This window comes from Ptychodera flava (genome assembly GCF_041260155.1).
Source record: "Ptychodera flava strain L36383 chromosome 3 unlocalized genomic scaffold, AS_Pfla_20210202 Scaffold_26__1_contigs__length_13983176_pilon, whole genome shotgun sequence".
Classification (NCBI taxonomy): domain Eukaryota; kingdom Metazoa; phylum Hemichordata; class Enteropneusta; family Ptychoderidae; genus Ptychodera; species Ptychodera flava.
Window position 1 is genome coordinate 7,486,847 of NW_027248280.1, and position 21,399 is coordinate 7,508,245.

Here is a 21,399-nt window from a genome sequence, read left to right on the forward strand (position 1 = left end):
AAACGATGCAACACTGCTGAAGGATGGCTCTGTCCTTGCTGTTCAGACTTCTGTGTCTTGGAATCATTTTCAAGAGTATTTTATGGGCCCAGACAGGTAAGTGTGATAGAGAAAATCGATGACGTCGTACGAGCAACAAAGTAAACGTTCATTAAGAGTAAAACATGTAAAAGTCATTTGATTTTATTTAAAATATATAAATGGTGTTAAAATTTTTGTCAAGTTTAGATTCAAACAAAATCTAATTTCGTGTGCATTTTTCGCGAAATTTCTCGCCAAAATTTATAATGATCGATAATCTTGTCGGATACAAATAGATTGCTTTCACTATTATTACTACGTAGTTCGTAAACCATTATGTGCAGGCAGCATACTGAGAGAATCTCGCGATGATCATCACAAGGAAAAGAAATGTGCCTTCACCTAAAAATATTCTAGAATCGGGAAAACTATTGTTTTCTTGCATAATTGGTGATATCAACGCAATGACGTGACCAAGCAATCAAGAATTACTGAAGTGTAACGGGTGATAAGCAAAATAGCTTTTTTCAACAGCAAAAAAGTTACATGATAAAATTGGTCGGGAGCTACACGCTCTTGCTAACGACAGTCCGTTAGACATCCTAATGCAAAATAGTCTTTCCTATTTTGGGGGCTTTGTCTACAATTATAGAAAACATTCAGTTTTAACATCTTTATTGGAATTCTGAGACACGGTAATTAAGATATGGCAATTCAGAATCAGCTTTTCACAATTTTAGCCAATCCATCAACACGGAACAGATCTATTGTTTTTAATGTTCCGATTACAAGCTCAATACTTAGTCATATGGAAAGGAATAAAAGACACAGTCGATACTAAAAACAACCGCTGCAAAAATACATGCACCTTGTTTCTATAAATATCAGTATGAAGGCCATACACAATAAGTTTCTGCTCCGAACGTTAATGCTCAAAATTACAAATATATTGCCTGGAAATTGAGGGATATTTGACCTTTTACATCGCGGGTAAGTTGGCAGTATGATATCATTGCTACTCCGCAAACAACAGCGATGACGAAAATAGTTTTCTTTCGCTAGCACTTTCTCTGATTGCTTCATGCTGCTTACTATATCGGACGTACCTGATGCATATGAAACTATTTCCTAACACTTATTATATCACCCATAAATTGCTGAATACTGAAGGGGCTAATACAGAGATTATCAATGCCAATTTTATCATCAGCAAACGCGGTTACAAGAATGTCCAGTTCCCCTTCACTGTTTCAAAATTTACAGGTAAAATATTGTGAGGTTGCTGCTGCAACAAAACTGTGTGAGTCACAAGTGGATAGCACAAGGGAAAAACCCTGAAAATCACCGAGATCATGGTTTAAAACTTAATGTCATCGTTAACGTATTCGATATCGGAACAAGTTTTCTCCTCAGAATCAATTGAGAGACAGGCAGACAAAATGACAGACGGACAGACAGACAAAAAGAAAGGTACAGTGATCTATGCAGGATTATTGCTCAGCATACATAATAAAATTGGAACACATGAAGTACCTATTACGTCAAGTGATCGTCATATAGGGAGGTTTCACAGTTTGAAACTTGCTTCAGAATATCATATACTATACAAATAATGAGCGACGCCCTGACCATTAACGTTTTTTTAGAGGCAAGGGCGAGAGGAAAGCCAAAAATGAACGGGCGAGGCTTGCAAAGCTCTTTAATTTTGGCTTTCCTCTCGCCCGCGCCCATAAATAAACGCTAATGATCAGGGCGAAGTCTGTTAGTTCCCTTATTTTATCACTGAACCCAAGAAAACCGTCAAAATTTACGAAAATTCTCCACGCGAAAGTCAATGTCGCCCCAGAAACTTGTATTACACAAATGTTGTATCCACTGAACAGTGGCGTGCTGTACGCCAGCTCAGCGTTTTCGTCAGTGAGTAGTGCAAAACGCGGCGCACTGCCACGCGCGCTGTAAACGTTTTGCAAATCCGGAGATCTTTTGTGTCTAAACTTGGCCCACAAGTGTTCCATTTTATTTTATGATGATTGATTGTGATCTTTGTACAAATCACAATTTACATTTTAGCTGTAAAGTTACGATGTTTACGATACTGTGAGTTGTCAATATTATTATTCATGTTCACGGGCATGTTAACGAACCATTACTATGTATTTATAGTCAGTCAGGTGGTTCAGCTCGACCAATTAAAATGCGAAGTACAAGGCATGTTAATATAATAATAATTATCAAGTTAAATCAAACCATTTGTGGTCAATGGTTGGACGGAAATTCGTAAAGTCCTTACAGACATGTAAACAGTTAGTGTTGAGAAGTCAGTTAAGTTTTGGCATCAAATCACAGGTCAGCAGTTAAGGGCAGCGAAGTTAATCATTTGACAATAGTTGATACAGCAACAATTTTAATTGACTTGGAAATAACTATACAATGTAGAAACTGTCATGATCGACACAGACCAAAATCTACAGTTGACATCTAGAAAATTAGCAGAGTTAAATATTTTGAGGAAAGGAATTCCAGGAGTTCAATCTCATAGAAAGTTGTCCAGTTTGTTTCTTGTATTAAGATAAATCATCTTTTCCGTAATATCAGTCTACATTTAGAATAAGATAGCTAAAAATTAGAAATGATTTTAGACTCATGCATTATTCAGATGAGCAAGCAAATTTTTTGCAAGTCACTAGAAAAGAGTCCAAATTCAGGCACCTAGAAGTTACACTAAGTACATGAATATGTACAAATTCAGCTACTCAGAGCCAACTTGATGAGTTTTCACAACACTATCTACACCCTGAGATTCCGCTACAGTTCGGTCAAACCATTGGCTGTGGTTGGTTGGATCACAGAGAAACATAGAGAGAGTCGCAACGCTTGCATACCTTTTGTTCCATGGTCGTCTCGGTAGACTATTGGTTTTCCATATTAAAATGAGCTTCAAAGGTGTTAAACTTTTTGGAGGCTTTGTTTGTTGTTGATAATTACACGCGATTATGCAAAAAAATACGACGAGATGGCATCGTACTGCCAGTCGCGTAGCAACCATAGTTACTTTGTGAGCTCTCAGGCCAGAAACACTGCTTCACGCCAATCAAAACATAACACGCCAGCAGTTCCATAAACATGTCCTTCCTTGACGCACGTGTAAAAGACGGTATGACTGACCGTAAACCATTGAGTAAAACCAGACAGTATCGATAAAATACTTTCAAATTTGGTTCAAACACACTCATTATATATTCATAACAATATGAGGGGAATTTTTAAACGGTAAAACTCACTTTCCTGAAGCTCAAAACACTCCCGTTTTCGCCAGCACGTCAATTCTGCTCAGCACCATACGACAACAACAACACAAACTTTGCCGAACATAGTTTCGCTTAACAATTGGCGAAAATCCGAAAATTACCGAGGGATGCATGGTCGGCACTCTTCGGAAAAGAGAGGCGAGAGCAACCTCAGGCGAGGCGAACATGGATGGGTTACGTAACCGCTTCACGCCTTAAACAATACCCGTTACGACTCTATATTTCTCTGTGGTTGAATGGAAATTTGACAAGTAAGATTTCGTTTCGTATCGACACTAGCACACCAACTCAGAACACTTGTTTAACAGGTTTGACCTATCTACATTGGTTAGGAATAACTTATCTGCTCGACATAGATTGCGTTTTGTGGACACATTAGGGGGCCGTTGATAATTAAAACACGCGCACGGTAAACGCAACTTCTATGTATAGGGGGAGGGGGTTTGGCTGTATTTTGATTACCGTGCGCAAAAAATCCACTAGTTTTCCTATCGCGACATCTCGCTACACCTTTTTCTGTATCGCAAAATATTGCTACATTGTTTGGTGTGTACCAGGCCATTACGGCAGTGGCGCTACACCAGCATGTGAATCAGTGCACGAATAAAATAACGTAACAATTATTTTGTATACAGTTTCATTTCAGTCTATCGGTTGCGTCATTGTTGAGTTGGCACTGAACAGAGATTGATTTTAGAGGGGGGTATAGGAGGTCGGTCGGTAGCGTATGCATGATTTCATAGCGACGTAATCACCGTTTATTGGATGCAGATATAGAATGAGGCTTGGGTAGACTTTCGCACTTCCAAACTTTCGTTTAGGGGAGGGGGTTGAGGACAAACGCACTTAGTTCCGTTCGCCGTGCACATGTTTTAATTATCCACGGCCCCTTAGAGTAACTGCTTGCTTTTGATAGGATTAATATTGACGGCGATATCCTCGATGGTTTGTCCTTTGATTTCAAGTGCCAGACACACTTTGATAATTCTGTACTGTAAGCATACATCTTGTTTGGGAAACATCTGACATCATTCGCGTAACGTATTTTAAATGTGATGTCAATTAGGTAGATGTAATATTTCGCATCATTGGCATGGCTTGTAACTTTAGCTCTATAGATGATGCGTTTAGACTGGCAAGCTCCCTGGAGTGGAGCTCCAACGAGCCTTAGTACGGCATATACAATCATGAGGGGATTGGCCGGCACAAATGTATCTGAACGCGGAAAATTTCCGCGTTACCGAATTAATGGCTTGTGACTCCCCAGAGAGAAAATAAACTACCGATCAAGTAGAACAAAAGATCACAATGTTTGTGAAAATGCTACTGGCGGTAGTCTGTGACATTACTTTAAGTCGCGTGTCGAAGACATGATTGACACCTGATGAATGCCTGTTGAATAGATGTCACTACTTCACTGGCAACTCGGCGTTTTAGGTCTCAATAAAAACAATTAGATGAATCATTTGTTCTACGTCTCCTTTATTGTATCACTTCTTTTTACTATGTGCTCCGCTCTGAATGTTTTCTTCGGCTGAACATACATTTGTTCTCACCAAACACCCAGAAGTCGGAAGGTTCTCAAGTCTACGGGCTTTGCTACAGGGTCGCACTCGTACTGTATTATAGGAATGCATCTCTTCAGGTGATCCATGTTCCATTCCTACGGCGGGAATTACCGCTGCCGCTGATTCAGAGTGTACGCTTTGAAGTAGCTGCATGCACCAACCATGTACAACCGGATGTCAATCTGACGAATAGTCCCGTCATGCATGGCGAACATATTCCAGCTCGTTCAACCAATGCGAGAACCACTGCTTCAATATTTACGACGGGAAAAGAAATACAAGATTTTATTTTACCATAGCTAGTACTAAATACGTTTATAACGAGACGTAGCAGATTTAAACCGTTTTCGAATCCGAAATCTTTAACATAAGTGCACTATTATCATTCAATTGAACGAGGCTGTTATGGGTCATCCATGCAATGGAGCTACCAAAAGACCAGTACGCCTCTACGGGCATGCACGTTTCTGGCTAGACTGTGGAGGAATCACACTCCAAACAGGTCTCAGTTCCGTTACTCTTCTGCTACCGCTTCACCACTGCTACTAGCGACTTTGCATAACAAAGGCGCAAGAATATTAGCAATGTCATTCTTTTGTAAAAGGTCAGGCGACTTCACAGGGGAATCATGTTGGTACAAAGATGTTGGGGCAAAAAATAAGTAGTCCTCATAATGCAAGTGATCGTCAAATTTCATTTCCAAACTACGTTTTACATGGTCGACACTTGAAAATAGCTTGAAGTAAAACCATCCACAAAGATACTTAAAATGACGACCGAATTCGAACGACATAAGATGCCACCATCAAAAAGGCTCTAGTTACATAATATTGTATGAATCCTCAACACTTTGACTTTGTCGACATTTTTTGTATTTTTTCGGCAAAATTTTCCAAAAAATCGGATTTCCTTTCCAAAACATGAAACTTCAACATTTTTACATCAAAAACTAGTTCCGGTTCAATTTCAGTCCAATGATGACTATGCGGCCAGCGAGGTCATCGAGGAGTTACCATTGGATCCTTTGCAGCGCGCAACGTTCGATATAGGCATGCAATAAACAGAGTTATAAATTATAGAGATTTCAGTATGTTTATAAATTGCAACTTCAGAGTGGAATTAGTTCAATCAAAATTTCCATGTACACAGAAGTTGGAGGAATCCTTTCGTAAGTTTCAACATGTGCATCACTAGGGTAGAAGGCTTTGTAAATGTAATTGCTTGTGTCCCCCTCTACTGTATGTTCTAAACTACAAAATGCTGTTACACTACTAAAAAGCTTCGTTTGAGACGCCATGCCGAGTTCCTTCACAGTGGGTTCTAATATAGGGATGGATTTAGATCAGACGCTACAAGACAGTCAACAATGCAGAAATTTTGTGACATGTATTATATCATACCAGTTTATTGATAGTGCAAATACTGTGATCTGATTGGTCGAGACGAAAAAAGAACCGTGGTATATTGGCGATATACCACGGCTGGTATTCGCGCAAGCTCTCAGCTTAAACGTAAATCCGCTTATGACGTTCCGCACTAGAATTTCAATATACTCTTATGATATAATAGCAATAAATCACACCCAGCGACGGTATACCACTCGATTGTGACCAGTTCACGACATATATGCACTCGCTACCGCTCGTGCATATATGTCGTGAACTGGTCAAAATCTCGTGGTAGAAACTAAATTCCATGATGTCCCACCAATCCACATAGTGGATCCACGGAGTATAAAACTGTGATGTCCCCTACATCACGGACAAGGTCTGTGCCTACATAGATTGGTAATACTAGAGGAAATGATTCAGGGTCAGTTTTTGTTCTCTAAACCTTTAACTAGGTGCTAATTGTATGCATTTAGTCCCTCTGTAAAGCGAAAAACAATTCATGTTTTTCTGATGCACCATACCTCAGAGAATCATAGGAAGAGTCGCAACGCTTGCATGCCTTTTGTTCCATGGTCGTCTCGGTAGACTATTGGCTTTTCATATTAAAATGGGCTTCAAAGGTGTTGAACATTTTAGAGTCTTTGTTTGTTGTTGATAATTACACGAGATTATGCAAAAAAATACGACGAGATGGCATCGTTCTGCCAGTCGCGTAGCAACCATAATTACTTTGTGAGCTCTCTAGCCAGAAACACTGCTTCACGCCAATCAAAGCATAACATGCCAGCAGTTTCATAAACATGTCCTTCCTTGACGCACTTGTAAACGACGGTATGACTGACCGTAAACCATTGAGTAAAACCAGACAGTATCGATAAAAGACTTTCAAATTTGGTTCAAACACATTCATTATATATTCATAAAAATATGACAGGAATATTTAAAACGGTAAAACTCACTTTCCTGAAGCTCAAAACACTCCCGTTTTCGCCAGCACGTCAATTCTGCTCAGCACCACACGAAAACAACAACACAATTTTGCCAAACATACTTTCGCTTAAAAATTGGCGAAAATTCGAAAATTTCCGAAGGATGCATGGTCGGCACTCTTCCGAAAAGAGAGGCGAGAGCAACCTGAGGCGAGGCGAACATGGATGGGTTACGTAACCGCTTCACGCCTTAAACAATACCCGTTTCGAATCTCTCTATGTTTCTCTGTGACCATACGTACAATGCTGTGTGGACCTTTGTGTACATGTTCCGTTCACTATGTTACCCTGCACCACAATAGAGGGAAACACTGTCGACGAACACAAATCACCATACACAGACTTAGGTGGCTACAAAGTTTGCAAGGACCAAAGACCACGTGTACGATAAAAGAAGGGACTCGGCTACTTCTTAGGCGACTACACACGCGCTACTCCGCTCTGCGTGGCAGGGCTATAATACGGCTACGGCGTAGTCATAGCCGAGCACTCTTGACTCATACCGGCCGTAGGGCTAATAGCTGACCATCGCGATCGGTTAATTGATACCGTGGCAGAAAATTACTTTAACAGTAACCTCCGCGACTTTATTTTTAGGTCACGCGTACGTCAGTCCAAGGAGGTAAAAAGTTGTCTTCTACCTCCATGGTTAGTCATGGATCCAGGAGGGGAGCTAGTACCTCCATGGTATAGGGCAAGCATTTGGGAATAACCTGGTAATTGCATGCTCATTATCCTTCGAATGTCATTACACACGGCTTTGCTAGGTCTACATAGTTTTCCCTGTTTGATGAATGCCAGTGTTGTAATTTTAGGGAAATTAGTAAAACCAACAAATTTGTCTTGCTTTAATCGGAATCGAAACTGTCTTACAAAGAGCATGGAGCTAGCTCTGAATTCGCTGCCCACTTGTGGTGGTTGTCAACCTGATGTAATAGCCGTTCCCCAGATTTCAAACGATTAAGTGTGTGGGTAAACAAGAAAAGTAAACCTTTCATGAATAACTCAACATGCAAGTCTTCTGGCGAAGGTAAGTTTTAAAATGTCATATTTTAACAACAGCTGACTAGCGGGACGATGTTAACATTTGTGATTTGAAATATGTGCGAGTGTATAAATCTGTAGCAGAAGCATCCTATAATTTTTCCTTTCGAAACTTCTGTAATACATGAGAACGCAAGTGTGACAAATGACACACGAGCATGGTAAATACCAATAACCCCCGCTCCAGGTTTCTATACACAAGATAAGAGTACAATGAGTGACATAGAGCTCTTGCTGTAAAGGGCGAATTGCATAAGCATTGTTCTGAATTGTTTTCTCCCCAATTTGTTTTGACTAAAAAAGGACGAAAGCGTGATCTAACATTTAACGATCGTCGTTGAAGGGAAATCCAGCCCTGGGGACCACCCATTGATGGTGGTGGGTCGACTGTCCTACTAATTACTGCCCGTGACTGCCCGTAGCTGCCTGAGGACTGCCCGAGAACTGCCCGAGGAAAAAGTGGGCCAAATTTCGCCCATTTTAACACTAAGCCAAAAGGTTCAGTTTAAATCATGCCCAGCCAACCAAAAATATCATTGATTTGGCGTTAACCTGATGTTTTCTCCGGCAGTTTTGTAACACGGAAGACGTCGGTCTTGCAGGGCGTCGCCAGCTTGATAGTGAGATCATACCATTCAGTCTGAAAGGTGGCACAATAACCTCGCCAAGCGTGTACAGCCTGACAGCCTACCACCCCTTGCACTGAATGGTATGATCTCTCAATCAAGTTGGGGACGTCTTTCTCGTTGAAAGCCCGGCGTCTTTCGGGTTCTAAAACCGCTACAGAAAACACCAAATGAATGATATTTTTTGTTGGCTGGGCATAATATAAGTTCAACCTATTGGCTTAGTGTGAAAATGGGCGAAATTTGGCCTACTTGCTCCTCGGGCAGTCCTCGGGCAGCTACGGGCAGTCACGGGCAGTAATTAGTAGGACCCATGTCAGGAAGGATACAAAAGACGCGTTAGGATCGCAGACGACAGAATGTGACACAATTGATTGGGCTTAGCGCAAGTCAAATACATTATAATAAGGCAATTCTAATAACAATATTGTAAACGTTTGCACTATACTGGGAATAATCCAAATGTTGTTAATCATTTGTTTAAAGTGTGAGTCCTGCCACATTTTGAGACGTTTTCGTTTGACTTGAGGCATATACTATAGTTCTGGTTGTCAATGAAATTGGTATTAATAAAACAAACATTTACACACAAACTGAAGCTTATTTGAGCGGTTTTTAGACGGTTCTATTATGTTATTTCGACGAAAACACGGGAAAAGTTGCACTTTTCGATTTCCATCATGGCGACATTTTCCGAAAATTGCCGAGCTCGCCCCGTTTTGGCGCAAGTAGCTGTGACGTCACTAATAAAATGGGTGATGGTGACTTCGTGTATTGACTATGGAGATAGTGATAATTTCATGAGTGAAAGCAGTGCAACTGAGAATATCATCGTCACAGAAGATATGACAAAGCTGTTCAGAATTTACAGGCCTGCAAATTTTAACAGTCGGAACCTTAACCTAAACGAGAACAAGAGCGGAACTCTTGTTGACCGTCGCGTCAGTGACAAGCCCACCATGACCACAGTCAAACACACCAGTGCACTAGCGTACACACAACCGCAAGCTAACAAATATAAATATAAGTCTGGAGTTGCCATCCCACCTTATTATTACTTCTCAACACAAATTGCCTCGTTCAAAATCTGTATATAAAAATTTGAATTACACCATGACGCTTGTAGATAAATGTAGTAGAGATCAAGTTGAAAATTGTCCACCGTTCATAACACACATCTTTCCTATCAACAGCTGGAAGTGGAACAGGCTGAGGGTCATGTTAGCATAAACACCAAGGTAGTATTCTCGCCGCAAAATCTTCAGTTTGGCGTTATAAAACCTCACATGAACATTGGCACTTTTAAAAATATGTGACCGTAAAGACATGTCTAGCCAAATTCTCGGGAAGAGATAAATTAAAATTGACATGATGTAAATATCGGGCACACTGGCACCCGAGGCCGGGCAGCTCAGCCGGCCATTTCTGTGACGGAGTGATCAGCTACGCTTCCGCAGTTTTTTTTTCTTGATTAAGTGTCAGCGATATAAAGCACAGTGTTCATTGTTTCATGACTGCGAAATTCTCAAAGAAGCTAAAATATTTTAGGGGAGACTTAGTCGAGCAGAAGGGAACAGATGACGACAACGCGACTGCTTCGTCAACAGTATAAACTTCTTTGCATGCTACACGTTGTGTCACTGTTACTGGCAGCGCCGTGCTGTATTATACACAACCTATCGTTCAGTCTCGCAAAGAGTCAGTCAATCACTACGTAAACTTTTTAGGAATATAAAATTAGATATCTCCTAACGTTACTAATTATAGAGTCACACATGCAAGAGATCTTGTACTTGTATTCATTTATTTATTTACAATCACTTTCGTAAAGCATCTGAATCGGCGATCAGTCTTGGGGGGGGGTGTAAACACGGCCATACTTCTCCGCGGCCCCCGCATCCTTGACATGTTTTGGGCATTCTGTCGCAGTCTTGCTGCTGTTCTCGCTCTTGTCCACAGTTGATGATGATACACGCGAAGCTTTCTGGTGACAATGGTCGTACTGGTACGGCATTGCGATTACATAATCGATGTAGTAACTCCAGGAATTAAAGTCTATCTTACCGTACATCTGGCTTCCGAACCGTGTTTATTCTAAGTCACGGCACTCGAAAATGTGCACCCCTTTCTTGTAATTTTGTCAAATGCGGCTAATACATCATCCTAAAATGCAATAAACTGACAATGGCTGCTGTTACTTCAGCCACCAAAGGCGTAACTTCTCACCATGTTGAAACCACAGCGGTAAGCATTCGCTATGGCCGAGGTGATCACACTCACTCGTACATTCTATAGTTACGTCATTTCCGGTGGCAATGCCCGCGAATTCCGAAACGACCCGAATGGCAGCTGACTTCAAAGTCGCACAACATATTGCATTTTAATAATATTTAACCGCGTCGTTTCATGGGGTGATGCATTTATTTGATAAAGTAGGGGTGGCAAAATCATATAGCATGGCTCATTTTAAGCAAAATTAACTTTGAATTTATGCGGGACATACACTTTGATACGTTGATTTTTGCTGCTATCTGAACATTACGCCTCAAAGCTTGTTGAAATGTCCGTTTTAGCTCTTGTAAAATAGGTAATTACACGTTGATACAGTATAACCTGTATTTATAGATTTAGAGGAAAGTACGGTGACTTTATTATCATGTTTTCCTCCTCTTTCTGCGTAACTGTTAAACAAAGAGAAACTGTGATACCTGGTTTATACGAGATGACCTAAATGCGTCCTTTCATACGAGCATACATTCTCGCTACGGCAAATATCTTTTGTTTGCCGCTAAGGCGGAAATGCAGGACATTGAAATGGATTGTGGGTAAAAAGTCGACTTTGTCACAGCATGAGAGTGATCTTGATAGTGAATATTTAAAATTCTAAATTAATCATTTTCATGCCAGGCAGTTATGTTTGTTCATGAAACAAGCAACACTCGTATATCCTTTTATTGTTAACGGCATTTCTGGCATGGAATTTGACAGCTCTCTGTAACTCTCTCTCTCTCTCTCTCTCTCTCTCTCTCTCTCTCTTCTCTCTCTCTCTCTCTCTCTCTCTCTCTCTCTCTCTCTCTCTCTCTCTCTCTGTGACCTGTAGTTTTGTAGAAGATTTTTAAAGATTTCTTGACCAGAAATGACGAAAATTGCCTTGAAAATACAAATATGCGAATTTCACCTTAATTTGAATAAATTTAACTGAAGTCACCCTACGTATTATATGTATATAAAATTACAAAGCAATCGGACATGCGGTTTCAGAAAATTTTTTTTTAACAAAAACAGGAAAAAAGCCCAAAAATAACATATATATGCAACTTTCACCGCAATTTGAACAAACTTAAGTGAGTTTACCCAGAGTGAACTGCATATCAAATTTCAAAGCAATCAGACTTACGGTTACATAGAAGAGGGCAATGGTTGGTTTTAGAGGAGAAGGCAACTGTTGACGGACGAAGGACTGACGTGGGACGGACGGACGACGACGACGACGGACGACGACGGAAAATTAGACTATTTGATAAGCTCCGCGTCGCTGACAGTGGATTAATAATGATCGGAGATTATTAATGGTGCCGATATGAGCTTTCGGTTTCTCAAGAGCGGACATTTGAGCTCATAAGAGTCTTGCAGCATTTAGCACCTACTTGTAAGGGTTGTATGAGTGGCATAGATTGTTTTGGCTTGAAGATTAAATAAGTCTTTCTTCAAAGGTCTTTCTCTATCGCTATTGCACCAACTCGTTTTTGATTACTGTATCCAAAGATAAGTGGCTCATCCTTTTTACCGAGTTGACCATATCATGAAAATCGAAGCTTCCGCCAACATTGGAATATCACCGAGTTTTAATGTACAGATGGTTTGTGGTTTGATACATATATTTAAAAGTTCCTTGTGGTGTCAACCAACAAGGGTTATTTCTTGTGGAAATTGTATATTTGAGTTTGTCTCGTTGTGATACACTTAGCTTGTGTTTCCACTTTGCCCATAGTCAATATGTTACAGCAAACTGCTTTAGTTGTCTGTTTCTGTGATATTCACTGAATATTCCCTAAACTAATCACATCCATGTGCAATGAGTCGATAGTTTTTGTCCGATGGCTAGGAAATGCTTTTGGGGTTGTCATTATCATCATTAGAAATGAACGAAGTAGGGTGACCTTTATTTCAGTTTTTGTCAATGAACTGTCAGAGATAAATCACTATCTGTTTACCTTAATGAGTTAAGCAACTCTTTTCCCCCTTGGTGCTAGTTGTATTACTCTACGTAGTCATCCAAAACTGAAATTAAATCGTTAGAATTGTCGATTTAGATCTTGGTATTGGGTTCTAGGTGCTGTAGGAAACCTCAAATCTCACGTGTGCTAAGTTAAAAGTATTAGAAACGTCAGACAGCGCTACAATGTATATTATACTCAAAGCAATGAGGCAACGAATCGTCCTAATCATCATTTTGCGTGTACGTGTTGAGTATGGAAGAATAGCATTGTAGGGGAAAAGGCAGCAAGTCAAACTCCATCACCCTCTCTAAAATACCAGTCACTTACATCATGTACGTATAACTCGTGTGTTTTATACATGTTTATTTTTTCTTAATAACAGATACATCCTGTGTTGTGTGTGAAAATGAAATGGTGAACTTAACATGCAATCAAGGAATGATCAAAGTTACAACAGCAACTTATGGGCGGACACAGCGTTCCATCTGCCATCACCCACATATACGTGCCACTGATTGCGGAGAAACTGATAACGTTTTGGATAAAGTTGTGCAAAAATGTGATGGATTGGAAACATGTAGTTTAAGGGCATCGAATGACGAGTTTGGGCGCGATCCTTGCCCAGGCACATACAAGTATTTGAATTATTCCTATAATTGTCTGCCTTACCGGGCAAGCGTTGGATGTATGTCAGCTGAGAACCCCATGACCTGTGAGTGCAAGCACGTCGTACTGGCGGTACTTGCACGAGTGCTGCGGTGTATTCGGCGGCAGTCCTTTCACGAGCGAAGAGCGTGCTGCTGTGTATTCGGCTGTCCTTTCACTCGCATCGCTCGTGAAAGGACTGCAGCCGAATACACCGAAGCACTCGTTATTACCATATATATATATATATATATATATATATATATATATATATATATATATATATATATATATATATATATATATATATATATATATATATATATATATATATATATATATATATATATAATATATATATATATATATATATATATATATATATATATATATATATATATATATATATATATATATATATATATATATATATATATAGATAGATAGATAGATAGATAGATAGATAGATAGATAGATAGATAGATAGATAGATAGTATAATTTAATGGTATTTTTCTCTATTTGACGCCGTCGTATGCGAGTGTTTTTGCGAAGGCCAGAAGTTGTGTATCTCCGCGGAAAAACGAGTATACGATGACGTCCAACAGAGAAAAATACCATGGGATTATATATTTATCAAATGAACAGTCTTCTTATTTTTCCTTTGACGTAGATCTTAATTTTATTATAATATGCTTAGCTGGAATCCGGCAATCTGATTGGCTGAAGCCGGGGTTTATATTCTCAACAAGAAGACCTGCGCGCCACGTAACATTTTTAAGCTCGCGCAGATTTCGAACGCCAACGTGAGAGCTGAACGCGCCATAATGTCGAACAAGTCTATAGCTTCAGATTTATTTTGATTGTTAAATTTTAGTCTAGTGCAGCTTGGCGAACCAACAAATGAAGAGTTTCTGTAAGCAGCGGAGACTATGTAACAAAACACAATTTTTAAAAGTTTTTTGAGCGTTTTTTTTAAGTAAAATTCTTCAAGTTCGATGTCTAATCGCGATATCGATGCGTTGCGTAACTGTATTTTATGAAGTAACGAATTGCATGAATTTCGTCGTGATTTGTGTTTTTCTTACGCGCATTACTTTCATTTAATGAGGAAAGCGGCCCGTCACCAAGGAGATACCTTCATTCATAAATCCAATCAAGCTGAAATTTTGATACAGCGAATGGTATCTCCACCAACCAGACGTACGGATTCAGTCACGTGAACGTGTCAATCATTGTCTCGCGCTGTAACGATGCCAAGGCAAGTCGGCTATCGGCCATCGGCGGACATAGCTTTCCCCGTGCAAACGACGGATAGCCATAGTATTCAGAGTTATTTAGAATATTTACAAGTAATTTGCATTCTCAGAGATTCCGTGGCTTTTCAAAATATCACGCAAGTTTACTACCGTGGCGAGTGCGAAAGATTCCGTTCGATGACACACAGAGTGTACCTCATTGCATGTTTGTGCCCACAACGCTGCTGTCATGTCACTCGTCTCTGCTGGTGTCAACTCGTCAATCCGTCAATGTTTTCGTCTTACGGACTTTGATGTTTGCAGTGAGACATATCTCGCCCGTGAATTCATAGTTATTTTCTTACTCGGCGGAAACTCTGTTTTGAGTGTTGTCTGAGTCAACTTTCGAAGTACATCGGATTCCACAGCGTTGCACTCCAGTGCAGAGAGAGCTCGACAGCTTATGTCTTCGCTAGGCCTTGCGCCGCGCTGCAGCTTTGATTCCGAGCGAGAATTTACGGAATTGTTTGTGTGATGAAGGAAATTTATCGTTGTTAGTTGAATGACTTTATGCTTGTGCCTCCTATGTTGCTCTGCCGAAGCTAATACTGTACTAATTTATTCAGTTGAACTTACGTTGAGGTTTAACTTTCGGGTTTATCGCCAACCGGGATCACCAGGTACGACGTTAACATTGAGCCTTACGACTCGACTGGAGCCGCGACGTTACTGAGCCAAAATAAAACGATCGACAGTATACCCATTCAATTCTCGGGAAAAGTTATAGTTTTAGCGACTCAAAATTTCGTTGGACAAATATGCCTTCTATGTTTCCATATCTGGATTTATCGGGTCACCTTTTTGTGAAAATGTCATGAGGGCTGGCACGGCATCGATCACGACAAATCGCTCTATGTTGCGACCTGCATGTATGAACGGTACCATGCAAGAAAACAGTTCCGGTTTATGACGTAGAACAGGGGTAATTCGTATTTCTTATCCGTCATTGGTCTACATCACAGATGTTTTGTTTTCATTTCTTAGTACAGGCCTAGGTAAGAAATATTAGCAAAGCGTACGGTCCATATCGTCAGGATGGAATTCTAGATAGCTAAGCTACGAAGTCCCACCTATGAGATGTAAAACACAGATAGTTGATGACAAAAGCTAGGTTGTCAAGACGCATTTTGACGATTTTTCCCGTCATACAGGGCGTTTCAACATGGCGGCCTAGGATAACGTCGATGCTAAGCAGATCTGTGCGATATCCATAGAAACCACGTGCGTATCAGTACAAGTATGGTACACGGTATGGTGCAGTGCAGTTCAATTTAAGATCTCAACTCGTTGACTTGGTCGTATACAACATGCGACTTCTACCATCTGATCTTTGAGATTACCGTATGTGCAGGGTCTAGCTTATTAAATGGTACTCATGCAAAGTTTGCTCTATTTCCTATTAGTATTTGCAAAATCGCACAGATCTGCTGGTAGACCCACAGCAGTCCGCAATTAACATCTATCTTCTCTAAAAATACCAAACGTTCGACTAAAATACTTAACGAGGGCATTTTCCATGATATTTGAGCCGGAAGGCGATACATTTTTCACGATTTCTCACTTCAAAACTAAAAATAACGGTAAAAACTTACCACGACTGCTGCCTTCGCATCGACGTTATCCTAGGCCGCCATGTTGAAACGCCCTGTATGACGGGAAAAATCGTCAAAATTGCGTCTTGACAACCTAGCTTTTGTCATCAACTATCTGTGTTTTACATCTCATAGGTGGGACTTCGTAGCTTAGCTATCTAGAATTCCATCCTGACGATATGGACCGTACGCTTTGCTAATATTTCTTACCTAGGCCTGTAGTAACTAAAAGGAATAACTGTTGGACGCGTTTTGCCATAAATTATATATATATATATATATATATATATATATATATATATATATATATATATATATATATATATATATATATATATCAGACAATCCTGATGAACTGCTTTTTCCTTTGCGTCCTTTGCAGCGTGCATTGAATTTCCAGTCTGTCCTCTGTGTATTCGTGCTGAATGCGATCCTAGCCTTCATAAAATCCTTTACGTCGTGTACGACAGGGTTTTCTGAAAACATAAATCAAATCTTTATTGTATTATTCCGCTGAAAAGGTGTCCTCGTACATTATTTCCTTTGGCTGTTACACGCGGCGCCCTACGCCTCGGACAATACCTCTGCTATACGATATAAGAGTACATAAATTCCGTCATTTTATGAATAACCTAAAAAATAAAATATAAGTCATAAAATATAATTCATATTTATTTTGCAACAGAAAGTTACAACATTTTTCTTTACATTGCTGTATCAACATGAAGTGCACTTTACATATTCTTGAGTATGTATTTTGGAATAATTCAATGTGACGCCTTACATTTCATTTAATCTTGTATTTTTGCAGTTACAGTGTCGAGACCGACGACACGAATTGTGTCTACGCCTACAGAACTAAGTACAATAGAGCCTTCAACAAGAAGCTCAGAAAGTTCAACTTACAGTAAGTGTGTACATTTTCTTGTTCATTCTTTATCTTTGTATTCTATTACATATTTCGTTACACTTAATCCTTGAAAACCTATCAAGTTTTGTAATTTGACTGCTGTAGCTGCGAAACAGCTCATTTCTGAGTAGTAATCTTACTGTAACAGAGATCTGCTTGTTCCAGATATTGGAATTTTATATTAAACTTTAAAATTTTATTTTGCCTTTCTGGGTGGTGAAAAAGATGACAAGACGATCGATATGTTATCTTCAAGTATGGTAACTGAATCCTTGACAATATCAGAGGTAATTATGATTAAATAAATATCTCACTAGTTTTGTATAGGATGAAACTCCGTTACATACAGAACGTAGTAATTTAGAGAGCTTCTGCCATGTTCTTGTACAATATAGCAAATTAATAATTTGAGCACCATTGTATAATATATATATATATATATATATATTTATTTATTTATTTATTTATTTATTTATTTATTTATTTATTTATTTATATGGTTGTCTATGATTTGTTTTATATTGCTCCTGCTACTGTAGCTTATCTTTATCATGTTTCTGTTGAATAATGTACTTAGCTTGTAGTGCTTTTGGTAGTATTTGTATGCTTGGATAAGAAATCTTGTCCATTTTTGAGTCACATTGCAATAACATTTCGAGTAAATTCACACCAATTTAATCTCCATTGTTGTATTTATGTGATATCGATAGGGTATTAAGTATGAAGTGCCCAGCAGTTCGCATATATCGGCTCGATCAAAGCTTCCATTTTTTACATCAAACTTCTTCTCTGAACTTCTTTTGACCAGGTGTACGGTTTTCTAGATAGCATGATGATCTCTCACACTAGTTTTGGGTATTTTATCTCACACAAGCCGCAGGCGAGTGACAGACAAAATATCGCCAACGAGTGTGAGAAATCTGATCCAAAGTCCTCGGCGTGTGAGATTCTTTTTCTCGCATGACCACAAATTGCGTTCAATTCACATTGGAAACATTGTGTCAGAGACTGTTCTACTTAGTATGATATTCTGTGTAACTAACGCAAACTCCATGGAGAGTTCCACTGCCGATACTTCAACTTTTGCTACGGACGAGATGTCCTACAGGAAAAAATTGCTATATGTTGCAAGTTACCTATGTTATTTGGAAAATTCGGCCGTCTTTTGTGAGTCTGTCACCAACGACGTACAACATAATCCAAAATCGTAACAATGCTGTCGTCTTCCACCGTACTCTGACCTACTTTGAAGTTCCTGTCAGTGTTACTCATCCTGCCATTGGATAATATTTTGCGCCTGGAACATCCTGTTTATCATCCTATCAGAGCTTGTGTAATATATACTGCAGACTATGGGACGATTTCTTAGTTGGGATCAATTTTCCCACACCGTCGATCCCACACTCCCAGTGGCCAGGAATGTGAGATATTGATATCCAAGTTGCTGACTTCCACATATGTGTCTGTTTGTGTGTCTGTGTGTGTGTCTGTGTGTTTACATGCATTAAAATAATAACACTGGCATTCACATTAGTATTTGAAAAATAACACTGTATTATATATTACAGTCAATTTCAAAATAGCTTGGAATTAGAACGTACTTGCGTGATAAGGAAAACGTTTCTGGCGATAGAAAATGACGCCACCTGCATTCACTATAAACGTTCTACTTCGACAAAGTTTGCAACAATTGAACCCAATACGACGTTCATTGTGTCACACTCAACATCCGTCAGTGTTGCCGCGCTTCAATCGAAAAACTCACCCATACACTGACTGTTTGAACATTCTTGTATTGCCTTTATCACATTTCCCGTCGATGAAACCGCACAGAACACTAATGATAGTTTTTTTCTCGGTACAGTGTGTACGGGTCGGTACAACGTTTGGTGTTTCCTACACTCAACGTGTCCTGTGAGTGAGAACAGTGGACGTCGTATTGGGTTAAATTGTTGCAAAATCTTTCAAAGAAGAACGTTTTCAATGGATGCAGTTGGAGTTATTTTCTATCGCCAGAAACGGTTTTCTGATCACCCTAGCACGTTGTAATTCCATGCTATTATGAAATTCACTGTATCATGCTTAAAAAAGGAGATCGGGTATTTAAGTCATGTTTATTGCTGAGGTAATACAAAACTACTGACTATACTGTCGTTCGTATATTCTTCCATAATCGATGTTATTGGCCTTTTAACTTAAGTATGGCACTTGTATCTTTGAATTTATCTTTTCACTGATTTCCGACTAATCATGATCACCGGCTCGACTGTTATATTACGTATGTGAGCATCATAATCATCGAAATCACTATTGTTCCCAGCAAACGTTATTTTACACCATAACCTTCGAATTGCTGACACTTCCACTACTTGTTTTTTCTGAATCCAGAGAATTGATAACATTGACGGTTACATTCTGCAAGCCATGAAGGAAAACTTAACGCTGACCGAGATCATCACACTGACTAAAGGTTCGCTTGCCTTTGATTTTTTGTTGTTTTTATGTTGTTGCTTTTGTTGTATGGCAAAACTGACAGTCGGAAATTTATTTTCCGATCACCTTACAGTCTCTTTTTTCAGAAGTTTATTTTCTATCCTGCAATAATAATACAGTGAACTGTATTGTTTAAACACTAAAACTGTTTTTCTCAAAGAAAATTTGGATTTATATTATCCTTTGTACCATTTATTTGAATGATATCAGTAACCTAAATTGGCTCTTCACAAGCATTGTGTTATTGTTAATGCATTGTCTTATGTGTTTCACAGGAATACTCAACGACACACAAGTAATAATAGATGACATTTTCTCGAATGATATCGAAACCGTAGATCTGCGACGATTTACCAAAACACTATTGACGATGGTCGAACGCCTTGGAATGCTCATACTTACGAGGTTGACCAGTGGCCGTAGCGCTGTTGCTCTTCAAACTTCTTCTCTTGATCTGAATGTTGAAAAGAACTCTTTTCAGAACTTATGCGATACCATTGTAATGGTTGACCCTTACAATGGATTCGAAATCCCAAAAGCAGAGCATGTTATTCCTCATGTTGGAGAAAACGTAACAGGCAGTAGATTGGTACGTGGTATTTTATAAAACAACTAAGTTTAGCGTCGAGAGAGTCGTTTAACATATTACTTTGTTGATGGCGTGTTTGGCAGGCCTTTGCACCAGCCAAATGTATGGTGTGTTTATTCCAGTCCTATTTATGAACAATAATTATGAATGAACAATTGTTAAGAAGTCATATTTTGAACGTATGTGGGTTCTTGGTTAGATTTGTACTTCGATTTGAATAGTTTTTGAAAATAAGTATCGTTTAAGTGATTTGTGCGAGAGCGCTATGGCAATGAAGGAAATGACACGTAACAACAAAACAATTTTATTTAATAAACCTTGAAAAATTACGTTTGCTAGAATAGCTAGCCCCGTTAGAAACTTGATTGTAAGTGTTTTCCTCCACGCCGAATAAAGTTATTATAATTTAGCAATTGGGGGACCATCTCTTATTGCCGCAAAATGGCAATGGAAGGATGTCTACCCTTTAGAATTCAAGCAACTGACTATCAAGGCCCGTAAATTTTTGTGTATTAATATTTCTTATTTACACAGACGAGTACTCTTTGAACAGAAAAACATACATTTTACGAACATCTGTGGACGTCCAGTCAATAATTGATCAAAAGCACGTGTATATGCATTGCTGACTCTTACGTTTAGTGACAATTCTGTTTTAATTATATGCACTGCCATAAATAATCAATCGTAGATTATTTCTTAGAGG

General features: G+C 39.2%; 1 protein-coding gene across 2 annotated transcripts; it reads left to right on the plus strand.

Moving 5' to 3' along the window:
* Positions 1 to 8: 8 nt before the first annotated feature.
* LOC139125905 (uncharacterized) lies at positions 9 to 20,752 on the plus strand. 2 transcript variants are annotated; one of them, XM_070691987.1, is made up of 6 exons: positions 9 to 96; positions 13,550 to 13,852; positions 17,513 to 17,608; positions 17,837 to 17,898; positions 20,000 to 20,081; positions 20,380 to 20,752. In XM_070691987.1, exons 1-6 carry the CDS (start codon positions 24 to 26, stop codon positions 20,709 to 20,711), a joined length of 948 nt encoding a protein of 315 aa, XP_070548088.1. In that variant the 5' UTR covers positions 9 to 23; the 3' UTR covers positions 20,712 to 20,752. The 2 variants fall into 2 exon arrangements, with proteins under 2 accessions (XP_070548088.1, XP_070548089.1); XM_070691988.1 differs by lacking the exon at positions 9 to 96 and adding an exon at positions 7,536 to 8,307.
* Positions 20,753 to 21,399: the final 647 nt, after the last annotated feature.